Source organism: Thamnophis sirtalis, unplaced genomic scaffold (assembly GCF_051295495.1).
Source record: "Thamnophis sirtalis isolate CommonGarterSnake01/CBP01778 unplaced genomic scaffold, rThaSir2_p1.2 scaffold_5, whole genome shotgun sequence".
Classification (NCBI taxonomy): Eukaryota; Metazoa; Chordata; class Lepidosauria; order Squamata; family Natricidae; genus Thamnophis; species Thamnophis sirtalis.
This window is the reverse complement of record NW_028261385.1, coordinates 46,705,037-46,727,167: the sequence shown is the minus strand read 5'-3', so window position 1 is coordinate 46,727,167 and position 22,131 is coordinate 46,705,037. Positions and strand designations below refer to the sequence as shown.

Below are 22,131 nucleotides of genomic sequence, written 5' to 3'. Positions count from 1 at the left end.
TAAAGTAGGTAGATAGGGAGAGAGAGAGAGAGAGAGAGAGTAGGTAAGTAGGGAGATGTTTCCAGGTGTATTTTTCCATGTCCTGGAGAAGAAAATCACTGACAACCTGCAGCATCTAAGACTTGTTTCTGCTGGCACAGCACTTGATCAATGTAATTCTCATCAATCACTCTAACTAAAGAGCTTTCCGAAAGGGGGGGGGACTTTTTGCACTCTGCAAACATCCCCAAAATGGCCTGTTTTTCGCAAAAACAGGCCCATTTTTTTCAAATAAGGCATGTATAGCTTTGAGGAGGCTTGCAGAGTGTTCCTGGAGGAGTGGGGAGGCAAAAAAGAACAAAAAAATGGCCCATTTTTCGCAAAAACGGGCTGGTTTTTTTGTCAAAAAAATTGCATGCATAGCCTTATGGAGGCTTATAGAGTGCTGCTAGAGGCGGGGGGGGGGGGCAAAAACGGCCCATTTGTTGCTCATTTCTGCCCTCCCCAGTCCCAGGAGCTGTCCGAAAACCTCCATAAGGCTAGGCACAGCTATTTTGGTGAAGGGGTGGGGCTTCAGGAGGCAAAAAAATGCTGTATTCGATGTATAAGACACTCCCAGATTTTCAGCCTCTTTTTTGAGGAAAAAAGGTGCGTCTTATACTCTGAAAAATATGGTAAACACGACAAAATAAATAAATACAAAATTATGTATATATCCACATATATTATATGACCTATTGGTTGCTTAATCTTTACTTCAGTTCCTTAAAACTATGATTTATTTAAATAGGCCTAGATTAAAAAATATATTTCAATCCTCAGTACATACTGTAAGTTTGACCAAGTTTCAATATAACAAATTTCAGTTAGTTTAATCAGAGAACATGTCTAATTTTAATTCTGTTCTTTATCTTTTTCTTATCTTTTTTGTTAGCTTTATTATCCAGATTGGATGAAAAAGTGAAATAAAAAATAATAATAATGCAGATAATTTAAATGAAGCTTGCTTATATTCTGTTTTACTAGTAAATGCACTTGAATACATAGATAAGATACAGTTTAATTTTATAGAAATCAACATGCTTGATTATCACATATCCAATGTTTCTCTTTCCCCTTTATTCTGTGTTAAATATAAATGTTTTGGAAAAAGCAGTTCTAATAACAGATTATAGTTTGAATTTGGTCCAATTATTAATATTTATTTATTTTGCATACAGTAAGTTTTAGAACAAAGTAATATGACAACTGACTCTTAAACTATTAAATACTACACAATGCCATATCAGCTGAATGTACTTTTGACTATCTGGACGGCTCTGCTGGACTTTTTGGCACATTCTTTTGACTGCATATCTAAATAGCAGCATGTTTACCTAGATATCTCAATCACCTTGGTTGACTTCCTCACAAATACTATATCAACTATATCATTCTTTCCTGTAGTGGTATTAGCAAAGAAATAAATATTTTTACCTTCATTATGTCCGTGGGCCATCATAGTCATATCAGGCTTGACTGGAATAGGGATATTTGCTTCTTGAGGTATGCTTTTGAATATCTCTGGCTTAATGTTCTGTGTACAGGTCATGGATGAAATGGCATATTTGGCTTCCATGTAATACATAATGTAGAAATTGCACATTTCATCCCTGGCTGTGCCCCTTTATCAAAATATGAGTAGAGGGAAAAGATAAAATATAAATTTTAGCTATATAAGAAACATACTTATAAAGATTAATGTAAAATGTAGAAGAGGGAAGGACATCTTACAATTACAAAGTCATATAGCACTATTCTTTAAAAATATTTCACATTAAACATGCATGGGCTCTTGAAATAAAAGCTATTATCTCAACTGTTTGCTTAGCATTTATTAAGAACATTGTTTTACATAGTTTTATGAAATATATCAGACCTTAGTAGAAATTCCTAGCACTTTCAGCCTTCAAAGCAAACTTTTTTCTACTGACAGATTCTTAGTTACCACTCAATCCTACTAAGGCCATGCCTGCTTAATTGTGGCTTCATTTTTGTTTTATTTTTGCAGATATATTTCAAAAGCTTCCATCAAAATGCATCCAGCAGTGCAGATTTCAATCAAGATCACTTATATGGTATGCAACAGTATAAACTATTTATTCTTTCCTGAAGAATTCTCTTCCATTGTTCTACCACCCATCCGGATGATATATTCCATTTACAAAATCATTAATAATTTACTCTTTTAATTTAGGGCTCTTCTATTTAATGCATGCCAGATTCATTGTATTGCCTCTCCCTTGTTCTGCAAGGCCACGAAGTATAGATCCAAGTTTTTAAAAAACTAGTTTCATTATGTTATTATGGGACACTAATTGTAGCATCTTTTATTTAGATTAAGTGATGCTATAATAGTGATGCTGCAATTTCCCCTCAAGCTTAGATTGCAAGCCTTTTCCTTTTCTTTTAAAGAATTAATGCAAAAGAAAATTAATGAATACAGTAGCAGTGTTTTCAACATGACAAATCCATTTATTTATTCATTACAAGTATTTCCATGTTACCCAGCTCAAAACACACACCTGACAGTTTGCACAAAATATTAAATATAAAAGCCAAATGAAATTCAAAACAAATACAAATCAGCGCCCACCCAAGTAGTAGTCAACCACTAACCCACAAATGACGGCTCCCACAAAATTGTCTGCACTAGACAATTTTGCAGAAAGCTAGTAGAGAGGATGCCAAGTGCACCTCTGGGAACAAGGGATTCTGTAATGTCTTCACAGACAAAAGAGGAGGATTACTTAGGATCTGTGTTGGTTGTTATTCATACAGAGACAGAAGTATGAACATTATTCCTCTGCCTGTCCAGACTTAGCAAATTCCATCTAGAAAAAACAGTCCATAAGGAACACTAAGCTATATAAGGCTGTATTAGTCAAATTCATAATCTTAAATTGGAACTTTAACTCTATCCAGCAGCCACATAATAGATATATAATTTTCGATGGCAGCACTCACTCACTAATCACCTTAGTTGCCTCATTTTGTACGAACTGTAATTTCCAAAATAGTCACATCTGGAAAGTATAACAGTAATCTAAGTGAGTAAGTAATAAGGGCATTGCTAGACTATCTTGGGCCGAATGAAGCAAAAATCAGTTTATCAATTTCAGCTGGGAAAAGGCAATCTAGAGCAAAATTTCCACCTGCTCTTACAACTTTATAGAGAACATAAGAATAGCCTGATTGGATTACACCTAAGCTAGCTAGCTAGCATTCTGTTTCAAATGGTGCACCCCAGTGGCACCTAGAAGGCAACAAATAGGAGATCAAGGCAGCTGTTCTCTCCCATTGTTGCTCTTGGGTATCTAATAAGTGAAGCCAAATTGCATCTGTATTTGGAGGCAGCATTCAGTAATCAGGGCTAGTAGGAGTTTCTCTAATCTCCTTTTCCACCAAGTTGATTACATGCCATTGAAGACACTTTGCTTCATATCAATTTTTTTTTTATAATTTCTAATTCTTGTCCATATGTCAGTGATGTAGACACATGTTCTTTGTTCAATTTACCATCCATAGTTCAATAAATCTGAAACATTTCTAAGTACTTTTTTCCAATGTAAACAGCCCAAATCATTACTTCCTATTCTTAGGAAGGTGGAAGGTGTTCATGCCCTCTGATCAACTGCCTTTTATGTTTTCCTTTTGTATATGTTTTTCAGTCCCATGATATCTTTTGTCTATATCTAATGACCAGAACTGTACCCATTAGATGTGGCATAATGTTTCATAGGGACATTAACGTATTATAGGTGACTCATTATGTATTTTCTACGGATGTAGCAAGAAAGTTCTTTACAAATTCTGCACATTATGTAAATGATTTCATTTACTCCAACGTCTCTTTTTTGGGTAACCACTGGCAATCCAATCCTTATTATTTGATTACAAAAATATGAATTACTATCCATAATGTGGATCACTTTGTACTTCCTGATATTGAATTGCACTTGCTTTTAATGTCCTTGTTTAATGTCCTAGAAAGAAGCAATTCACAGTCTATTTGTTTCTTCACTCCTTAAATAATTTTTTATCTCCTCAGAATCAAAAACTGAGAATTGGAAACTATATAAATTGAATGAATAAATCAAAGAAACAAACTTTTGCAACTCACAGGATATATTAGATTGATTTGTATGCCAACAGGTCAAATAGCATTGGGCCTCAAAGAGATCCTGATGATGCTTACTTCTTATCTCTTTCCACTGTGAAAACTGCCAATTTATTCCTATTCTTTATTTTCTTATGTTCAATCTGTTACTGATTGCTCAGCTGGCCCAAGAGTTTTTGATCAGGAAATTTATCTCGAAAGTGTAAATATCCAATGCCAGTAACCTTATCTAGAACAAACAATGAAGCAGTTGTGAAACCAGAATGTTTGTTTACAAACATAAACTGTCTTATTGGGATTGAGTTGATTGAGCTTGTTTCTACCTCTCTAGTCCCTCATAAAGTTCCAGATATTAGGCTTAGATTCCCACAGCTCCTCTCACCCTGGATATAATGGTATGCTACTTCACTCTGGAGTGGCGAAATAGCATACAATTATATTTTATATAAACTAGTGATGATTTCTCCCAACAGATTTATATAGCTGTTGAAAAGCAATGGGAACAAAGCTGAATATTTACCCTTTACTATGACCGTTCCTTATCTATCACTGCTTAGTGAGTAGAATGATTAGAAGTGTCTAGTAAGTTAGGTAGTTTTGAAGAAGGAGGATAAGAAGACAATTGAGTCTTTTGAACTGTGACATTGGAAAATATTATTGAGAATACTATAGACCTGGGGTGTCAAATTCACGGCCCATGGGGCAGATGCATTACATTTTGGCCACCCCACCCTCAATTTAGAAAAAAATTGTGATACATCACATGACAACAACGTGTTGCCACGAGTTTGACATTCCTGCTATGGACAGTCAAGATAACAAACCAATGAATCACTAGATGACTCAACCCAGAGCTCTCATTTAAGGCTTAAATGACAAACTAAAATAATGCTACATTGGACATAATATACAAAGATGTAACTTCTTAGAGAAGGTTCTAATATTGGGAAAGATGAAAGGAGAAAGAACAGGATGACCAGCAGCATTTTAGATGAAGTCAGTTATTAATGGTGACATTTCTGGAAGATCTTAAAGACCAGATTAGGGACAAATCATTCTAGAGAAATGTGGTTGCTACGAGCCAACATTGATTTGATGCCACATAATCAATAAATACAAACTAAGGCAGAGGATAACCACTATAAAAGGTTTCTTCAATCTTCAATCCCCATAGGCCACAAGTATCAAACTCATCACGTCATGCTGATGTCATGTGATGTATCATGATGTTTTTTTCCCTTTGAGGAGGTGGGGCGGGTGAGCGTATGTGTGACACATCCAGTCCATGGGCCACCAGTTTGACATCTCTGCCATAGGTGATCCAGTACCATGATAGAAATATTGAAAGAGGTATAAAATGATTACTGTATCTTGAAAATATTATTCATTAAAACTGCTGGTACTATTTATATTCTGTGTTCAGGTCTGAACTTAAACTGAAAAAATATCACATAATTTGTTTCATAAAGAATATTGTTTTTTAAATAAGAATCAATAGAATATTTAAACATCTTTCTTCAGAAATAAAAAATGTATTCCTGAATACAGAATATTTAATATTTGCTTCAAGACGTTTATACTGATAACAAAATGATTTCAAAATGAATGCATTAAGAGGACTCAGTGGAAAGAAAAGATGTGTGAAACACAGAAATATATAGAACGGGGAGCAAAGACCAGTGAAAAGCTTTGTCTAACTCTCCTCCCATCAATTAGTTTTTGCAATCAAATCAGTCAGCCTACACTAATAGAATGATGTGGGGGTGGACTATGTGCAGCTTCCAAAGACATCAGTGCTTACTCTTATCCTGTGGCATCATGCAGCATTCATTTATTCACCATAGCAACAATAATGACATCTGTCAGGAAGCGAATGAGACCTTCCCAAAAGAGAATTGGTATTCAGCCTTTTTAAAATATGGAACCGTTCCAGAGAACTGTTTTGCCTCAGCAAGATTAGTGTTAGCCTCCTCCTTTTTAAATTCATTTCCTCTCCTTCAAGTTGATTTAGATAGCTGTCAGAAAACTGACACCTCTTTAAAACATAAATAAAACACTGAAGTGTAATTGAGGAATAAAACTAACTTTCCTACATGTATTAACAATAGCCAAATATTATCAATATTTTTAACATAGCACATTTGCTATCCTTGGAAGATAAAGAAGTAGGCTATTCCTTATAAATTTAGTTATTAATGAGAAAAAAGATATCAATGGCAGACAAAACTGCTTTTTTGTTTGCTGAAAAATAATGAGCAATTAGATGCTTGCTTGTTCTACAAATATGGATGGGGAATCTTTTTAAACCAAAGGGTTGTTGTAACTTTTCAGAAACCGTGTGTCGAGAACAGATGGCAAAAGAAGAACTGGACATGGCAAACTCTGCCATTCAAATATGGTGTCTCCCTGATTTTTGTGAGAATTATTGATGGATGCGGAACAGTTGCAAAATATTAGGTCTGATTGAATTATTGTTTAGGTAACTGTTTCAGCTTCCTAGGTATTATTGTAGAAGGCCCTTTACCTCCTTTACTTGTCAATGTATCCCATTTTATTTCACATTAGTACTGTATTTGTCTATCTTCCACAGCAGTTTGTTTGCTTTTCTTCTACCCAACTCAAACAAAGGGACTCTGGGCAGTGTACCAAAGTCAACTACAACTACAAATCCCAAAGAAAACAATATAATACATTAAAAACAAGTCATACCACAAAATCACCACTAAACTAAAACATCCAACAACTAATCATTAAGATCAAAGACCTGGAAAAAGAGTCAGGTTTTGACTACCCTTCTAAAGACCTGCAAGTTCAGGACCAACTATATATTTATAAGTAAATTACATGGGCTACTAACATGCCTCCAATATCCCATAAAGTGGCATTTTGTCAGTGAAAAGACTTTGGGATATGTTGTCCTTATGTCTATCCATCCCTACCTTCGGGATGGATAGATACCGAGAGAACAGGGGGAGTCCTGAAAAATAACTCCTTTTTATGCCTATTTATTTAAAATATTTGTTTGACTATCCATTATATATATATATATAATAACTCTGGGAAACTCACAGCCTGGTAATAAATACCACCAACAAAAATGTATCTCAAAGTGTGTGTTGGAATCTGGTACAGAATCGCTAGAGGGAAGAAGTCTTTCAAGAGGAGCTAAGAGCAAATCAGCCAGATTTGCCTATGTAGGAAGAGGTGTTGAGTAGACCCTCATTAAGTGTTGTCAGGGTATATTTGATAGTTATCTACACTGTGTTTTAGTCCTGCACAACCAAAGTACTGATTTGCTTGAAGACCACAATACAAAGGACATTGTTTGAAGAGTGTGTTCATGTGATGTTTCATTTAACTGTGTTGCTTAGCAATAGAGTTGCCAGTCTCAGTAGCGACTGTTAACCTAGATCTACTATAGAACCAGGTTCTATACATACCGTGTTTTCCCGAAAATAAGACATGCTAATAAGCCCAATCGGGCTTTTCAGAGCATGCGCCATAATAAGCCCTCCCTGAAAATAAGCCCGCCCCCCACTATTTAAGCGCATGCACAACCGGTCCCCGCCATTACCACTGTATCACCTACCAGTACAGCTTGTGGGGCAAAAAGAGGTCTCGCTGCAAAAACAGCGGCAGGTAAAGCAAAGTGCTTCCACCCCCTGCCCTTCCCTCCCGCTCAAAAAGAGCCCGTCGCAAAAACAACGGAAGGCCAGCAATGCGATCACCTTCTCCTGCCTGTTCCTTCTTGTGCAAAAAAACACCGCCCGCCCCAATGGTAAAGGCAGCCTGCCTGGTTCCCTTCCCCACTGTCCCTTTAGCGAGGGATGGCAGGTGGGGAGGGGAGAAGCGAGGCGCGCCTCTTACCTTTCCAGCTCCATCGCGTTCTTCGCCCTTTCGCCCATTGAATCCCCTTGTAGAAAAACCTCATGAGTTCAACTCGTGAGGTTTTTTTTTTTACAAGGGGATTCAATGGGCGAAAGGGCGAGGAATGCGATGGAACTGGAAAAGTAAGAAGTGCACCTTGTGGCCCAACACCGCCCACCTCACCCCAATGCTAAAGGCAGCCTGCCTGGTTCCCTTCCCCGCCATCCCTTTAGCGAGGGGGTGGCAGGTGTGTGGAGGGAGTAGTGAGTCTCGCGTCCTAGCGCTACCAGAGACTGACAGCTGCGCTGCGTTCCTCGCCCTTTCACCCATTGAATCCCCTTGTAAAAAAAACCTCACAAGTTGAACTTATGATGTTTTTCTTAGAAGGGTATTCAATGGGTGAAAGGGTGAGGAACGTGATGGAGCTGGAAAGATAAGAGGCACACCTCACTTCTTCCCTCCCCACCTGCCACCCCTCGCCAAAGGGACGGCAAAGAAGGGAACCAGGCAGGCTGCCTTTACCATTGGGATGAGGTGGGCGGTGTTGGGCTGCGAAGCGTGCCTCTTACTTTCCAGCTCTGTCACGTTTCTCGCCCTTTCGCCCATTGAATCCCCTTGTAAAAAAAAGCCTCAACTCATGAGGTTTTTTTATAAGGGGATTCAATGGGTGAAAGGACAAGGAACACAATGGGAAAAAAAAACCCTGCTTGCAATTTCAAGATGTTTGATTGAACTCACGTGAAGGGTTTATTTTTACCAGCCGCTTCCCTGAGCACAATGGCGAGGAACGCGATGGATCTGGAAAGGTGAAAGGCGCGCCTCGCTTCTCACCTGCCCCAGAAAATAATAAGCCCTCCCCTATAATAAGCCCAAGGCCATATTTCATGGGGCAAAAGAAAATAAGATCCTGTGTTATTTTCGGGGAAACACAGTACTATATATTTTGCATAAAAAAGCTCTTATATGGGTTTAATAAGGAACTAAAGCAAGAGCACTCTACTCTACCCTATAAATTTTACAGTTGGTGAGTTAGGAGATGAAGACAATCATTTTTGTGCCATATTATATTAACTCTATGTACAAGGTAAAAGGTAAAGTAAAGATTCCTCTTGCACATATGTGCTAGTCGTTTCTGACTCTAGGGGGAGGTGCTCATCTCTGTTACAAAGCTAAAGAGCCATCGCTGTCCAAAGACGTCTCTGTGGTCATGTGGCTGGCATGACTAAATTCCGAAGGTACACAGAACACTGTTACCTTTCCACCAAAGGTGGTCCCTATTTTTCTACTTGCATTTTTACATGCTTTTGATCTGCTAGTTTGACAGAAGCTGGGACAAGTAATGGGCGCTCACTCCATTACGCAGCACTAGGGATTCGAACTGCTGACCTTTCTGATCAACAAGCTCAGTTTTTTAGCCACTGAGCCACCGCGTCCCTAAGAACAAAGTACAGATACTGTATTTTAGAAACAGCATCTTCTTGCAAATGAACCAATTTCCCATAATCATTATGAATAATAGCATATAATGCCTTTAAAAATGATCATTTATACATTCAAATTTCATTGGGAGATGTAACATGATATACACAAATTGATCCTAGCTGACATTGCAGAATAGATGTCATTGTAAGGGCTTCATACATATACTGTGTGTACTAGATCAAATCTGTCAGCCTTCAGAGGGCTCAGCAGCAAATGATGACTCTGAAGACATACAACCTCTCATTCATTGCTTGGCTAATCTTGGCAGACAACTCTTAGAAACCTCAACTAGATTAGTCTTTATTGGAAAAAGACTAAAGCCTGTAACACAACAGTTGACTGTAATAGCAGAATAAGGAATTCTGACCCTGTAATGTCTAGGATTTAAACAATTGGCTTTCCTTTCTTGCTTTTCTTAGCCAATGGAAACTTGGCCAGTTTCTTGATAGCTTTGATACAAATGGAACAGGTTCTCACAATACTTCTCGCTAACCCCAAAACTGATGATTCCAGCTTTGTCAGTTACACTATTAGCTACAACAATGATTTGATTAATGTGCAGGTGAAAAAAAAATCTTTGAGGAGTCTTCACATGTAATATCAATATCCTGGTCTGTTTTCACTGGCAAAGCAGGAAATATTAACAGTTAAGACTTTTCTAGCCATTTTTCTCCCATGTGGAGCAACCATTTTGATTCTCAACTTTTATGTAAACATTAATACAAATATTAACACACATACCCTATATAAGTTTTTGAAGATCTGCCTTCACCAGTAAAGACACATCTTGCTGCCAGAATATCACCATACTTGATTTCTACAGGATTTTCCACAGGATAAAATGCCTGAGAAATGAAACAACAGGAATAATAATTTCAAGCTGTTAGAAAATTGTCTTTCCTCTATTACTTTTAATAACCATAATAACGTATAAAATGTATCACTGGAGTGTGCTTTGTATTTCATATTTCGGGCTTCTTTGGTGTATAATTTAAAACACATTTCCTTTTTTATGGATGACTATAATATATTATTTTATATCATGAAATAAGCTTAATTTTCTTAATTAATCAAAATTTATTATTAAGATAGAAATTCTGCTTTTTTTGCCACTTTCATAACACCCTGTAAAATGAATCATGTTGGGTACTTTAATAGCATTGGTGTTGGCTGAATTTTCTAAACCTGACATACTGGCAAATCAGAGACTCACTGGGTATGTTCTTTACTGTGTCAAATGATCTATAACACACAGCATGCAAACACTTTAAAACACACAAACTTTTCCTATGAGACACAAAATAGAATAGAGACAATTTTTTATAAAAACAGGAGAGAAAAGAAAGTATGGCTCCAAGTTGTTTACCTTAAAATACTTGATTAACAGATTAGTATATGTATTAATTATGTGGCATTAAATTATATAAATTGTAATGATTAGAATCTTACTGATAAAGTTTTATGTAGTTCTGTGACAGTAATGGAAGGGATTCTTTGTTATTCTATTATGACCTTTGTTATTCTATTATGACATGTTTTCAGCAGTGTGCCTAAGTACCATCCTCATTTCCTTTCCATTTGCCAAAAATAGACATAGTAAAAGAATCCAATGAAACAAATTTAATATCAAAATGAAATACATGATTTGTACTGAAATATACAATAATACATATCATTTGGTATCAACTACAATATTAAAGATATATAACTGCATATTATAGTCACTGTATCCCTCTATATTTTTTCACATGCATATTAAATATATATTTAGTGTCTGTCTGTGTTTGATGTGTTTATGTATTAAACAAGTTCCATATTTTCACCAATATTAGAGTACTTCATAGCATTTATATCCTATCCTTGAAAATTTGTCTCACTAAACATAATGGCGCTTATTTCTGAGTAAAGTGACAAAATAATAGTCTTTCTACCTCAAAATTTGGCTACATGAATAACAGGGAAAAAAATGGAAATAATCCAAAGTGACTCACAATGCATATATATTTTTCTCGGATAGCTTACTCATATACCCTCTGCAAGTATGGAAGTAAGCGAAGCAGAATGAGAGATACAGATGTTTGTAGTACGAAAAGGGGAAAAAATCTCTAATGTTTGGTCTCTATTTTTCTTCAGTCATGCTTAGCATTTTCCCTTATCTTGGAGCCTGATACAAGATCTGCTAAAATATTTGAAAAATTATTAGTGGATATTAATAGCTGCCTGTGACATTATTTTTGCCCATATTTTATATAAGGTTGCAATCAATTCAAACTACTTAACTAACATGCTGTTTTAATTTTTTTAGATGTAATCTGAAACTACTGATTTAGTGACATTAGTAATGATAATAGTAAAAATAGTTTTATTGGGTAATGTGTTTATATTTAATTTTGGACCCTTGGATAAAGAAATTGACTCTGGGATCAACAAGGTCAATGTCTGCATCTCCACAAAGCTGAAAGTCTTCCGAGATATGGTTACCCTTTCTCTCCTATGTGAATGTGAGTCCTGGATGCTATTCTGTTGACACATGACAAATTTCACATGTGCATCCCACATTCCACACTTGGCAAAACCATGACTCTTAACAGGAGGTCTTCAATTGCACAGAGTTCACCAGCATTGATTCTCTGATTATCAGAGACCCAATGTGGTGGTGGGACACATCACTGGAATGGACCACTGCAGTAGGCCTCACCGGTTGCTCTGTGGTGGACTGGAGATTGAAGAGGCCTCAAGATCACCTGTATAAGTGCTACGAAGATGCTGTGAAGGAAACCATACACTACTGTGATAGGAATTAGAAGCATTGGCTGACATTACCTGCTGGCAAGCCTTATGATATGAAGCCTGGAGTAGCTTCAAAGCCAGGCTCCACCAAAAACTGCATCCAGGCTGGGACTGCAGAACCATTTATGTATTGACAAATGAACTATGCAACAGCGTATCTTCTTCAAATTTGAAAAATTACCTATTATATTAACAAAGCGTATTTTCTCACTACAACATTTCTGCAAGATGGATAGGGCTGAGAAAGAAGGATTGTTTCAAAGTCTTCTAGTGATCTTGCAAAACTGTGTGTAGGACCTTATTTTCCCCATACCTTTTCTAACATTTTAACAATTATAGCAATAGCATTTAGATTTATATACCACTCCACAGTGCTTTATAGCCCTCTTTAAGCGGTTTACAGAGTAAGCATATTGCCCGCAACAATCTGGGTCATCATTTTACCCACCTCAGAAGATGGAAGATGGTGGAGTCAACCTTGAGCCTGGTGAGATTTGATCTGCCAAACTGCTGGCAGCCAGTGATCAGCAGAAGTAGCCACTGTACTGCACTCTAACTACTGCGACTCTTTATATTATGATAATTCACCTGTTTACTTTTATATTCCAACTATTCACCCAGCATAACTGCCCATTAAATTTTAAGAAAACAGAGTAATTATCTTTAACACTGAAGCACATTAACTTAAGATAGCTTTAAAATGCAAGTAAACATACCTGTGGCAGTTGAGGACTTTGGTGGCCAATTGGTGTCCATTGACCGTCTCTAACACGATATCCACTTACTACTTTTCCTTTGTAAAAAAAACACATTTTATAGAATTAAACATTGTGTGGTGCTACCATTTCACTGTTTAGCAAAATAAATATGCAGAAATAACAAAAATATTTTACAAGTTCACCATTTAAATCAATTGACAAGGCTAAAAGTTTGAATTATTGATATTTGCTCTATATGATTTCCTTCTTAGAAATCCACTGATTATTCCCACATATTTATATTAATATTTCAGTACATAAGATTTTATAATATAACATTTAATAGATTAACTTATGAGCCATCAGAATTAATTGGACAAAATGTGTATTATTATACGTCAGTTATATAGTAGTTGTTTATATTTTTATGTTACAATTGTTTCTGAGTCTGGCAACCTGTCTTCAAAAAATCTATTAATACTTTTAATAACCTAATCACTGTAAAAAAAAATCTAAAAGAGTTAAATTGGCAATTGTACCATCGGTCTAAAACTTATACTGGCAGAACTGCATTTATAGAAAAAATCTGGACCAGTCCAACGAGAGTTGGTTTAAGTGTAACAAAAAAATTAACTCATTATATAGTGATTTGTGTGGCTGACTCTAACAAAAGTACTATCTCACTTGGACCTAGTACCACTTGGCTTCATATACCATTAACTTTCCTCAGTTAGGACAATTGATCTGGTGCAAACATTCACTAAATTCATAGATAGGATTTTCTGTACAGATACTCTTTACTTAATGGCAGTAATTGGGAGTGAAATGTCTATCATTAACTGATGTGGTCATAAAGCTTAGTGATGGCAGTTCTGGCAATCTGCAGTTATTATTGTTAAGTGAATCACTGAGTTGTTAAGCAAGGACCTTGCTTAACAACTTACAGTGATCAGGACTGGCTTTCTCACTGACTTGGCTAACGGAAAGTTGGCAGGGAAGGTCCTAAAGTATGATTATGTGACTGTGGAATGCTGTGACAGTTAATAATCCAGTCTGATTACCAAATGCCTAGAATACAAAACCATAGAAGTACACAACAGCTGGAACTTTGAGGATTGACTATAAGTAGCACTTGTTCACTTCATCAAAAATTTCAACCACTGAACAGTTGGTGATTAAATGTGAGTAAATGTGATTCAAATATCTCTTTACTGCTATTTAGCATTTACCTGCATTTCTGTAGCCCAGATATGGAAACTGCATGCTAAATAATATGAATATCTACCAATCTGGGCCAGATACTTAGCACATGTATTTAAAAGGATTTCTGCCCTAACACTCTTCAGTTTAAGTAAAATTAATATGCATGTCTGTATGTCCGTATGTTTGTGTGTGTATAGTGTAGATTGTGTGTGTATGTCCATGTAATTGTGTGTATAGTATAGATTGTCAACTCTCGAAATAATTCTAACTGAAGCCATGTTTTTCTTGCTTTGTTTCTTAGTTGCCATATTTAGGTGGGGGGGGGGGACTTATGGAATGTAGGATGTTTTCTTCGAATGTGCCAGACATAAGACATAAGATAAGGCTCCTGAGATCAACCTGGCAGGAGGGAGTACTGAGAAGTTCATCACCTGTTTGATTGGCTAATGTGACCTGTAACCCAAGGAGGGTGGACAGTATCTATTCTTTAAGTATACCAAAAATGTGGGAATTATTCAGTGTTGGTTTCACATTTGACTGTGCCGATATGATATACCCAATAAACAGGATTTTTGAAGAAGCCAAGGCCTCAGACTCTTGAATTGGTTGGGAGCATTACTTGGAACTATGACATAGATTTTATAGAATAATTTACATTACAATCAATAACCTAATTCCATCTTGTAACATTCAATAGTTTATTATCTTAATCAGGATATCAAAAAATGAGTATAAGAATTAAGCCTAAACTACTAAGGAAAGGAAATTATCAATTAATGTAAAGACTTACCTAAGTGATGTGTGTGCACTCTATAAGCAAATGGATGCATTGGATACTTTTTATAATGACAAGCAATATCAGCATTAACCACTGTTAGAAAACAGATATGAAGGACATTAAAAATTGTGCTTATATATTGAAGACAATTAGAACTATGATTTTAAAGTTAATGAAATATATGGCAATATATAATACCAACAGGGCTATAATCAGAAATTCTCCTTGCATTTATCCTCAAATATCTTTGCACGGTCTTTCATTTATGTAATGCCATTAATGGCTATTGTGCTTGATTAACTGAAGAGACATGTATACATATAGTCATATGCATAGTACTGTTCTTACCATACAGAATTATGTCATCAATCCACAAATACATGGAATTAAATCAACTGGTTTGAGGGATAATGTTAAACAGATATTTCCTGGCAAAATATCTTGTTTTGAAATTTTACAAACTCTCAGTATTATAGAATTATGAGTCCATAATTAGAAAAAGTAGGGTAGGAACAGGGGAGAGGCTGCAGTTTTCAACAAATCTGGAAACGGCCAGTGTAACAAAGCGAAGTTTAATTAAAACCTCTGAAACTGAACTGATTCAGAAAATCACTGTAAATATTAAGTATAATTTCAAACTTGGGTACCATGAGAAGGTTACTTAATCATAGAAGTGAAAATCTTTGGTCTTTGGCTTGCAGCCAATGAGACAAGAGAAGGCTGAAGATGAGCCATATTAATGGGAAGTTATAGTCTATTGTAAAACTTGGGAAATAATTAAGAGAAATTAAAGATAGCATATTGTACCCTGTATGGTTTGTTCCTTTGTTATGCTGAAATATTTAGGAGGCTCATTAATTTCTCTGTGCAGGTATGTGTGTAAGTTCATAGAGAATGAATATGATCTTACAGCTAAAATAAATACCTAAAGCATTAGAATTTAGTGATGCAGCCTCCCTTTATGTTTGAGTAGAAGTGCATGCTTATGTATATTCCCATCATTAATTGGAAAAAGTACTGATTAAAGGAATACAGCTCTGTGATAATAATAAAAACATGTATTTAGAAGTCAATAATGATCAGAATTTGATACTTTTTCTTATATTGCAATGGTGATGTTGTGATATAGCAAGCAAAGAAACTAGTATCTTAACTTGTTCTAACATTTTTCTAATAAAGCTTTTAGTATTAAAAGTCCACACCAGTACACTGATTGAAGTGAAAAGAGTACAAAGGCTGAGGTGGGGCTGGTGGACAGGAAAACTTATTTATTCACCTTTTTCTCCAGGTGGTATAACAGTATCCACAGACATCATAAGATACATGCCAGCAATCAGAGGTTGCCTTTGAAAGAAAAAGAAGAAACCTGTATAAAATTTACATATATTGCCCTGATTTATTACTTACTATGGTATATTTTACTTTATTAATAACAAGGTAACTTTAATTGAATCTACCCAATCTGTATTACTTGCTATTTTTTTTAAAAAGAAAACATTTTATTAACACCTATATAGAGAATCTTTAAAAATTCAAAACCAATAGACATATCTTTATATGTATATATAAGAGCTGAAGTGGCGCAGTGCTTAGAGTGCACTACTGCAGGCTACTTCAGCTGACTGCTAGCTGCAGTTTGGCAGTTCAAATCTCACTGACTCAAGGTTGCCTCAGCCTTCCATCCTTCAGAGGTGGGTAAAATGAGGACCCAGATTGTTGGGGACAATATGCTGACTCTGTAAACGGTTTAGAGACGGCTGTAAAAGCACTATGAAGTGGTATATAAGCCTAAGTGCTATTGCTAAGTGCTATATACTGACACAACCAAGACAGTTATGGACAATTACTCAAAATCAGAAAAACTATTGAACAAATATAATGCACTTATATAGTAGGGTGGTATGAGGCTTTTGCAATTCTTGTGGTGCGACAATCTCTAGTGTCATGGCTCCCACATGTATGGCATACAATTCTTAATTTGAGACTTACAACTAATGATAAGCAGTTACAACTAATTGTAAAGCAGTTACAACTTACTGCTCTAGAAGGCTTACACATCCACTTTCCCCACATTGATTATAGAGAAGCTAGTTTTGGCATTCACCATGGGGGAAAAGATAAAGGATGAAAATAGTCTTTCAAAGTTCTTTATTGATCAGAACACATTCTCCCTGATAGTTAATTGGATGCATCAATATTTTTTTCCATTTCTGTGTCAATATCCTATGTCATTTTGAAACAGCTCTCGTTCACAGTCAAAGTATCAGAAGATACATCCCACCCACCCCGGCACTACCTCCTTTGACAATGCATCTGCCCTCTACAATAGCATACCCCCAGAGTCAAGACCCCTACCCTGCTCTAGTTTAGAAAGTCCTTTTTCCAATCCTAAGATGAGGATGTGAGTGTCTTAGAATAATGTGGGGTTTTCCCTCTGGGTTGACCATTATCTGTTGCTGATTGGCTAGGTTTCTTTTCTGTTTAATTCTTATACAATGACAACACTGCTTGGAAGTGTATATGTTAAAGAAATAAATGTTTCTGTTTTAATTCTTATACAATGACAACACTGCTTGGAAGTGTATATGTTAAAGAAATAAATGTTTACATATATTCCTCTTAACCAGCCCTTAACCCCACATCTTAATTAATTGCAGGTGAAAATAGAATTAAAGGACGTATGATGAATGCATATAAAGCCAAATATCCTCTTTGCATGGGGGCAGGAGAAATGGTGGCATAACTGCGGGAGGAAATGAAACAAGCAAGCAATGTTTTATTATTAAAGAAACTGCGGTTAAAGAACAATTCATAATCAAGCAGCAAAAAGTAGTGACTGTGGTAAACAAACTTTTTACACTGAAAGCTAAAGATAAAAAAGACTTCGGTAATCCTTTCTAAAGAATATTTACTTTGGCTACATATTAAAAAGTCAAACATTTATTTTTCAAGATAGAAAAGACAACAAATGTACTTTGCTCAATATAGCCTTTCTACAATTTTAGAAATATATTATCAAGTCACTTTGAAGAATGTATTCATTAAATAATCTGTCTTGGACTATCACTAGCATTCTATTCTGTTAAAGCTCATATTAATCTTTGCAAAAGAATTGGAAAAAATATTTAAGAAACTACAAGAAAGAAACTTACTTTTGATTAGTCAGCTGTAAAGTCACTCCTGAACAGTCTTTGTGTTTATCTGCAAAAATGTTAAAATGGAGTTTAAACATAAATAATTTTCTTATTAGTATTGATACAATAATTAAGTATATGACTAGATAATTGCGTATTGAAAATATGAAATATGAAGAACAAATGTTTATATTCTAAAACGGGTGTCTGCAACCTGTGGCTCTGGAGCCACATGCAGCTTGCTGTGGCTTCTTGTCAGCTGGACCCACCACTGGCTTGCCCTGCCCTTCACCTTCCCCTCCCAGTCACTCCTCGCCTGGCCTGAGAAGGTAAGAGATATGGTGGGGGATGGAGAGTCGCTCAATATTCCAGAGCGGGAGCAAAGTGTCCCTGTATCTGCCATCTTTCACACGTGTTTATTTCTTCTTGGTACTATGCGCACCTCGGTTACTTGGGGAGACATGCAACTTGTTCTCTGCCCTAAGACACTGGTCTGGCTAAAGCCGATGCTCCACATCGTAATGGGCTCCAGGAGAAGAAGGGGACGCTGTGTACCCCATTGTTTCCTCTGCTAAATTTAACTGTGTTGCACAAGGTGCCGCAACAGCAGTGGGCAGGCCATGGAGGTGGCAACAGCAGCAGAGTTAGTCGCAGCCAGGCTTGGGCCAGTGTCTCAGGGTGAAGAGCAAGTTGTGCATCTCCCTGAGTTACCAAGGGGCACACAGCACCAACAAAGGCTGGAAGAACCACCTGTGAGATATGGCAAATAGAGGGGCACTTCGCTCCCACTTTGGAATATGGAGTGAGTCTCCGTTCAGCCAACAGAGAGGCACAGCAGGAAGATGAAAGAGCTTCATTTATCTGGGAACTTGATATGACTCTTGATTTAAATCATATGGTAAAAAGCACCCAAAGAAGAAAGAACAACATCAGCAAAAAAAAAAAAAAAAAAAAAAAAAAAAAAAAACCCAACCAAACAAACGCAACCCTCTCGCCTGTTTTTGGAAATTGTAATCAGAGGGAACACACACACACACACACACACACACACACACACACACACACAAAAACACACGGGGGAGAAAGAGAGAGAGAGAGAGAGATGAGAGAAGAGGAAGGGAGGGAGAGGGAAAGACAGAGAGAGAGACCTGTTTCCCACAGAAAACACCAGGAGCCACAAAACCTGGGTATGAGTGGCTGAGGGAGGGTCATGTGACTTGGTGGGAATGAGTGATGTTGAGTTGCCCATGCCCCCCTCCGATTTTGTAGCTCTTGGTGTTTTATTTTCTGTGGGAAACCTGTCCAAATGGCTTTTTGAATGTTTAAGATTGCAGACCCCAGGTCTAAAAAGACAAGAAGCCAAAGGAGGGGATTAATAAACCTTTTCTTTGGACTCCTTTTTTTGGGCTTCTTGTCATTTCAAACTATAAACATTTGGTAACTCTCCTCATTTTTAACCATAAGAATTGCTTTAGCAGACTATAGTTTTTAGACAAAAATACTTTAAATAGCTGGAAAATAAACAGTTGCTAGTTAAAGAAAAGCTTAGAAAAACAAATGAGAAAGGAAGATTACAGAGATATGGAAAATTAGAATTCCTTTTAGAGAACACAGATCACATTATAACCTTTCTTATTTCATCCTAAAACAATCCTGTGAAGTAGTTTGCTTTCATTTTACTAAGTCAAAGATGTTCCACTGACTGATTATAATTTGCCAAGAGCAACTCATTATCTTTAGCCAAGCAAAGAACTGGATAGTTTTTCTAGATCCAGTCAGGCATTGCTGATCCAGAAAGGACAGATGGTACAAGAAAAACAGAAACCGCATTGGAATCGAGAAGTTCTTCATGCACTTCGTCCAGATTCAATGGTTTTACACCAAATATTCATATATTTCAATCCTTGATTCATTAAAGAAATTCAAAACAGATGCAGAAATCGACAGCTTATAAACAGCATTGCAGGGGATTTCTAAGGGGTTAAAAATGATATGTAATTGCTATAATCTGAAATTTACTTCACCCCAAATTATATAAAATTGTAGCATTCACAAGCAGCCATTATCACATTTTCATCTGTAGTAAATAAAAACAATAAGGGAATAAACTAACATCACTAGTGAAACCCCAGGGAAATAATTGCTCCCTTTAAATCCATATAGCTACGTTCTTCAGAAAAATTGCCTGCTGTACTAAAGCTTTGTGTAACAGATAGTTTTCTTTTTTTTGCAAATAACATATTCCTACATTAAATACACATGATGTAGAAACTTTCTAACAGAATTCCAACATATGGATCTTTTTTTAAAAAATTCTTAAACATCTATTTCCAAAAACGGCAATGTCTAACCAATTTTATTCTTGGAAAAAACAAGATCATAAAATTTCCTTTCTTGGCAAGTACTACATATGCTACGCGGATTGCCTGAACACAATGATCCTTATAGAGCGTATGTTCGTTCCCATTTGCCTCTCAGTCTAGGATAACTCCTTTGATTTTTGCATTTCAGTTAGACAGCAAGTATATATTCCTTTAGAACAAATGAATTATTAGCTTCTATTTGCCCTATGGCAATGAGAGGAAAATGTATTCAACCTACTCTCGGAAGCAGATTTCTTTCAAGCTGATTCTCTAGGCAGCGTTTCCAACAGAGATCAAACAAGAATCTATGCTTACTACTGTGGATTTAATAGCACTTCTGAACTGCAGAGTCTCTATAGCAAAATCCATTGTGATAGGAGTATCAGCTCCTGATTCTTTGATCACTAAAAAAAAAATGGTAACTGCCACTCAAATGATACATTAAAGGTTTATAAAACTAAAAAAATCCTAAAACCTACTTATTGTACCATGGTTATGTTTTTTAAAAAGCCCAGAAGAAATAGAAACCAATTTTCCACTCCACTCTTATTTGTGAAATATTACACATGGAAGTGGTGATAAATGTACCCAATGTTAATAAAATCATTTGTTATTGACTGTTCCAAACTAGACCAAAAATATAAGGCAAACATAGTCACAAATAAGAAAATGATAAAAACGTTTGCTTAAAAGTTTATCTTAAACGTCATCTCTTGCTACATAATGTATGAAGGCATGTGGAGGAATGCTCATAGATGCACATCTAAGATATATTTATAAATGCACATTTCAAAGATTAGGAAAGAGTCTATATATCTAAAAAGGAAATTTAAAACAAAACTATCTTTTTAATTAAGTGAATACTTATTATAAAGAATACAATGGATTTTATTCTTCTTTTGAAGTTTTGTCAATGTAGCTTAAGGTGAAGACCTAATGAATCTTATGAAGACCAGTCCTTGAATAAAGAAATAGTGTCTTGTGCATCACAAACTTTGTTAAATTAAACAGCTGGAAATATTGACGTGATATCCTATGATGACTGTAATTTTCTTGGCAATAATATGGAAATGATTACATTTTTTAGTCTAGCCTAGAAGAAATTCCTAGCCCTTTCCTATTCAAATAATAACAGTTTCAACGTTGCCTCATTTTTTCAGGAATAATCAAGATCAGCTGTGGCACAAATTTACTGAGAGTGGAAATTAACATTGTTTAAAAACTATATCTAATTTCCCCAGGCCCTTATAAGCTCTTCGTAGGAATGTATTTTTACTATAAACAAATTTGGAGCTGTTTAAAAACAGAATAAAATATAAACATTCAAATAAACAGAAAATCAGATTACTTTGGAAGAAGAAAATCACATATACGTTAACTAGGTATAATTACATGCATCAGAGAACATGTTGCGAAGAACAATAAAGACTTCTATAAACTCCACAACACCTTCAATTTAGCCTTGAAGGAAAGATACAGTAAGGGGAAGATAAGTAATCTACAAAATATTATCAAAGTGCAGTTTAAATTAATTTCAACTGAGCTAACAATAGTTACTATGAATTACTGATTTGCTGCTCTTATCAAACAGAGGTCCTTGGCATTTATAAATCAGAATCCATTTTCACTTACTAAAAATTAAACCCACAAGATATGTATCTTACTGGAATATGCTGCA

General features: G+C 36.0%; 1 protein-coding gene across 6 annotated transcripts in view; it reads right to left on the bottom strand.

Moving 5' to 3' along the window:
- PAM (peptidylglycine alpha-amidating monooxygenase) overlaps window positions 1-22,131 on the bottom strand; it is a 145,221-nt gene that overhangs the window by 42,348 nt on the left and 80,742 nt on the right. For all 6 annotated transcript variants that reach the window (XM_087715754.1, XM_087715755.1, XM_087715753.1 and 3 more), the window contains 6 exons: window positions 18,109-18,157; window positions 16,233-16,300; window positions 14,969-15,049; window positions 12,994-13,070; window positions 10,229-10,332; window positions 1,456-1,643 (listed from right to left, as the gene is read on the bottom strand). In XM_087715754.1, coding sequence (XP_087571880.1) covers window positions 1,456-1,643; window positions 10,229-10,332; window positions 12,994-13,070; window positions 14,969-15,049; window positions 16,233-16,300; window positions 18,109-18,157 — 567 coding nt within the window. The remainder of the gene's footprint in view (window positions 1-1,455; window positions 1,644-10,228; window positions 10,333-12,993; window positions 13,071-14,968; window positions 15,050-16,232; window positions 16,301-18,108; window positions 18,158-22,131) is intronic.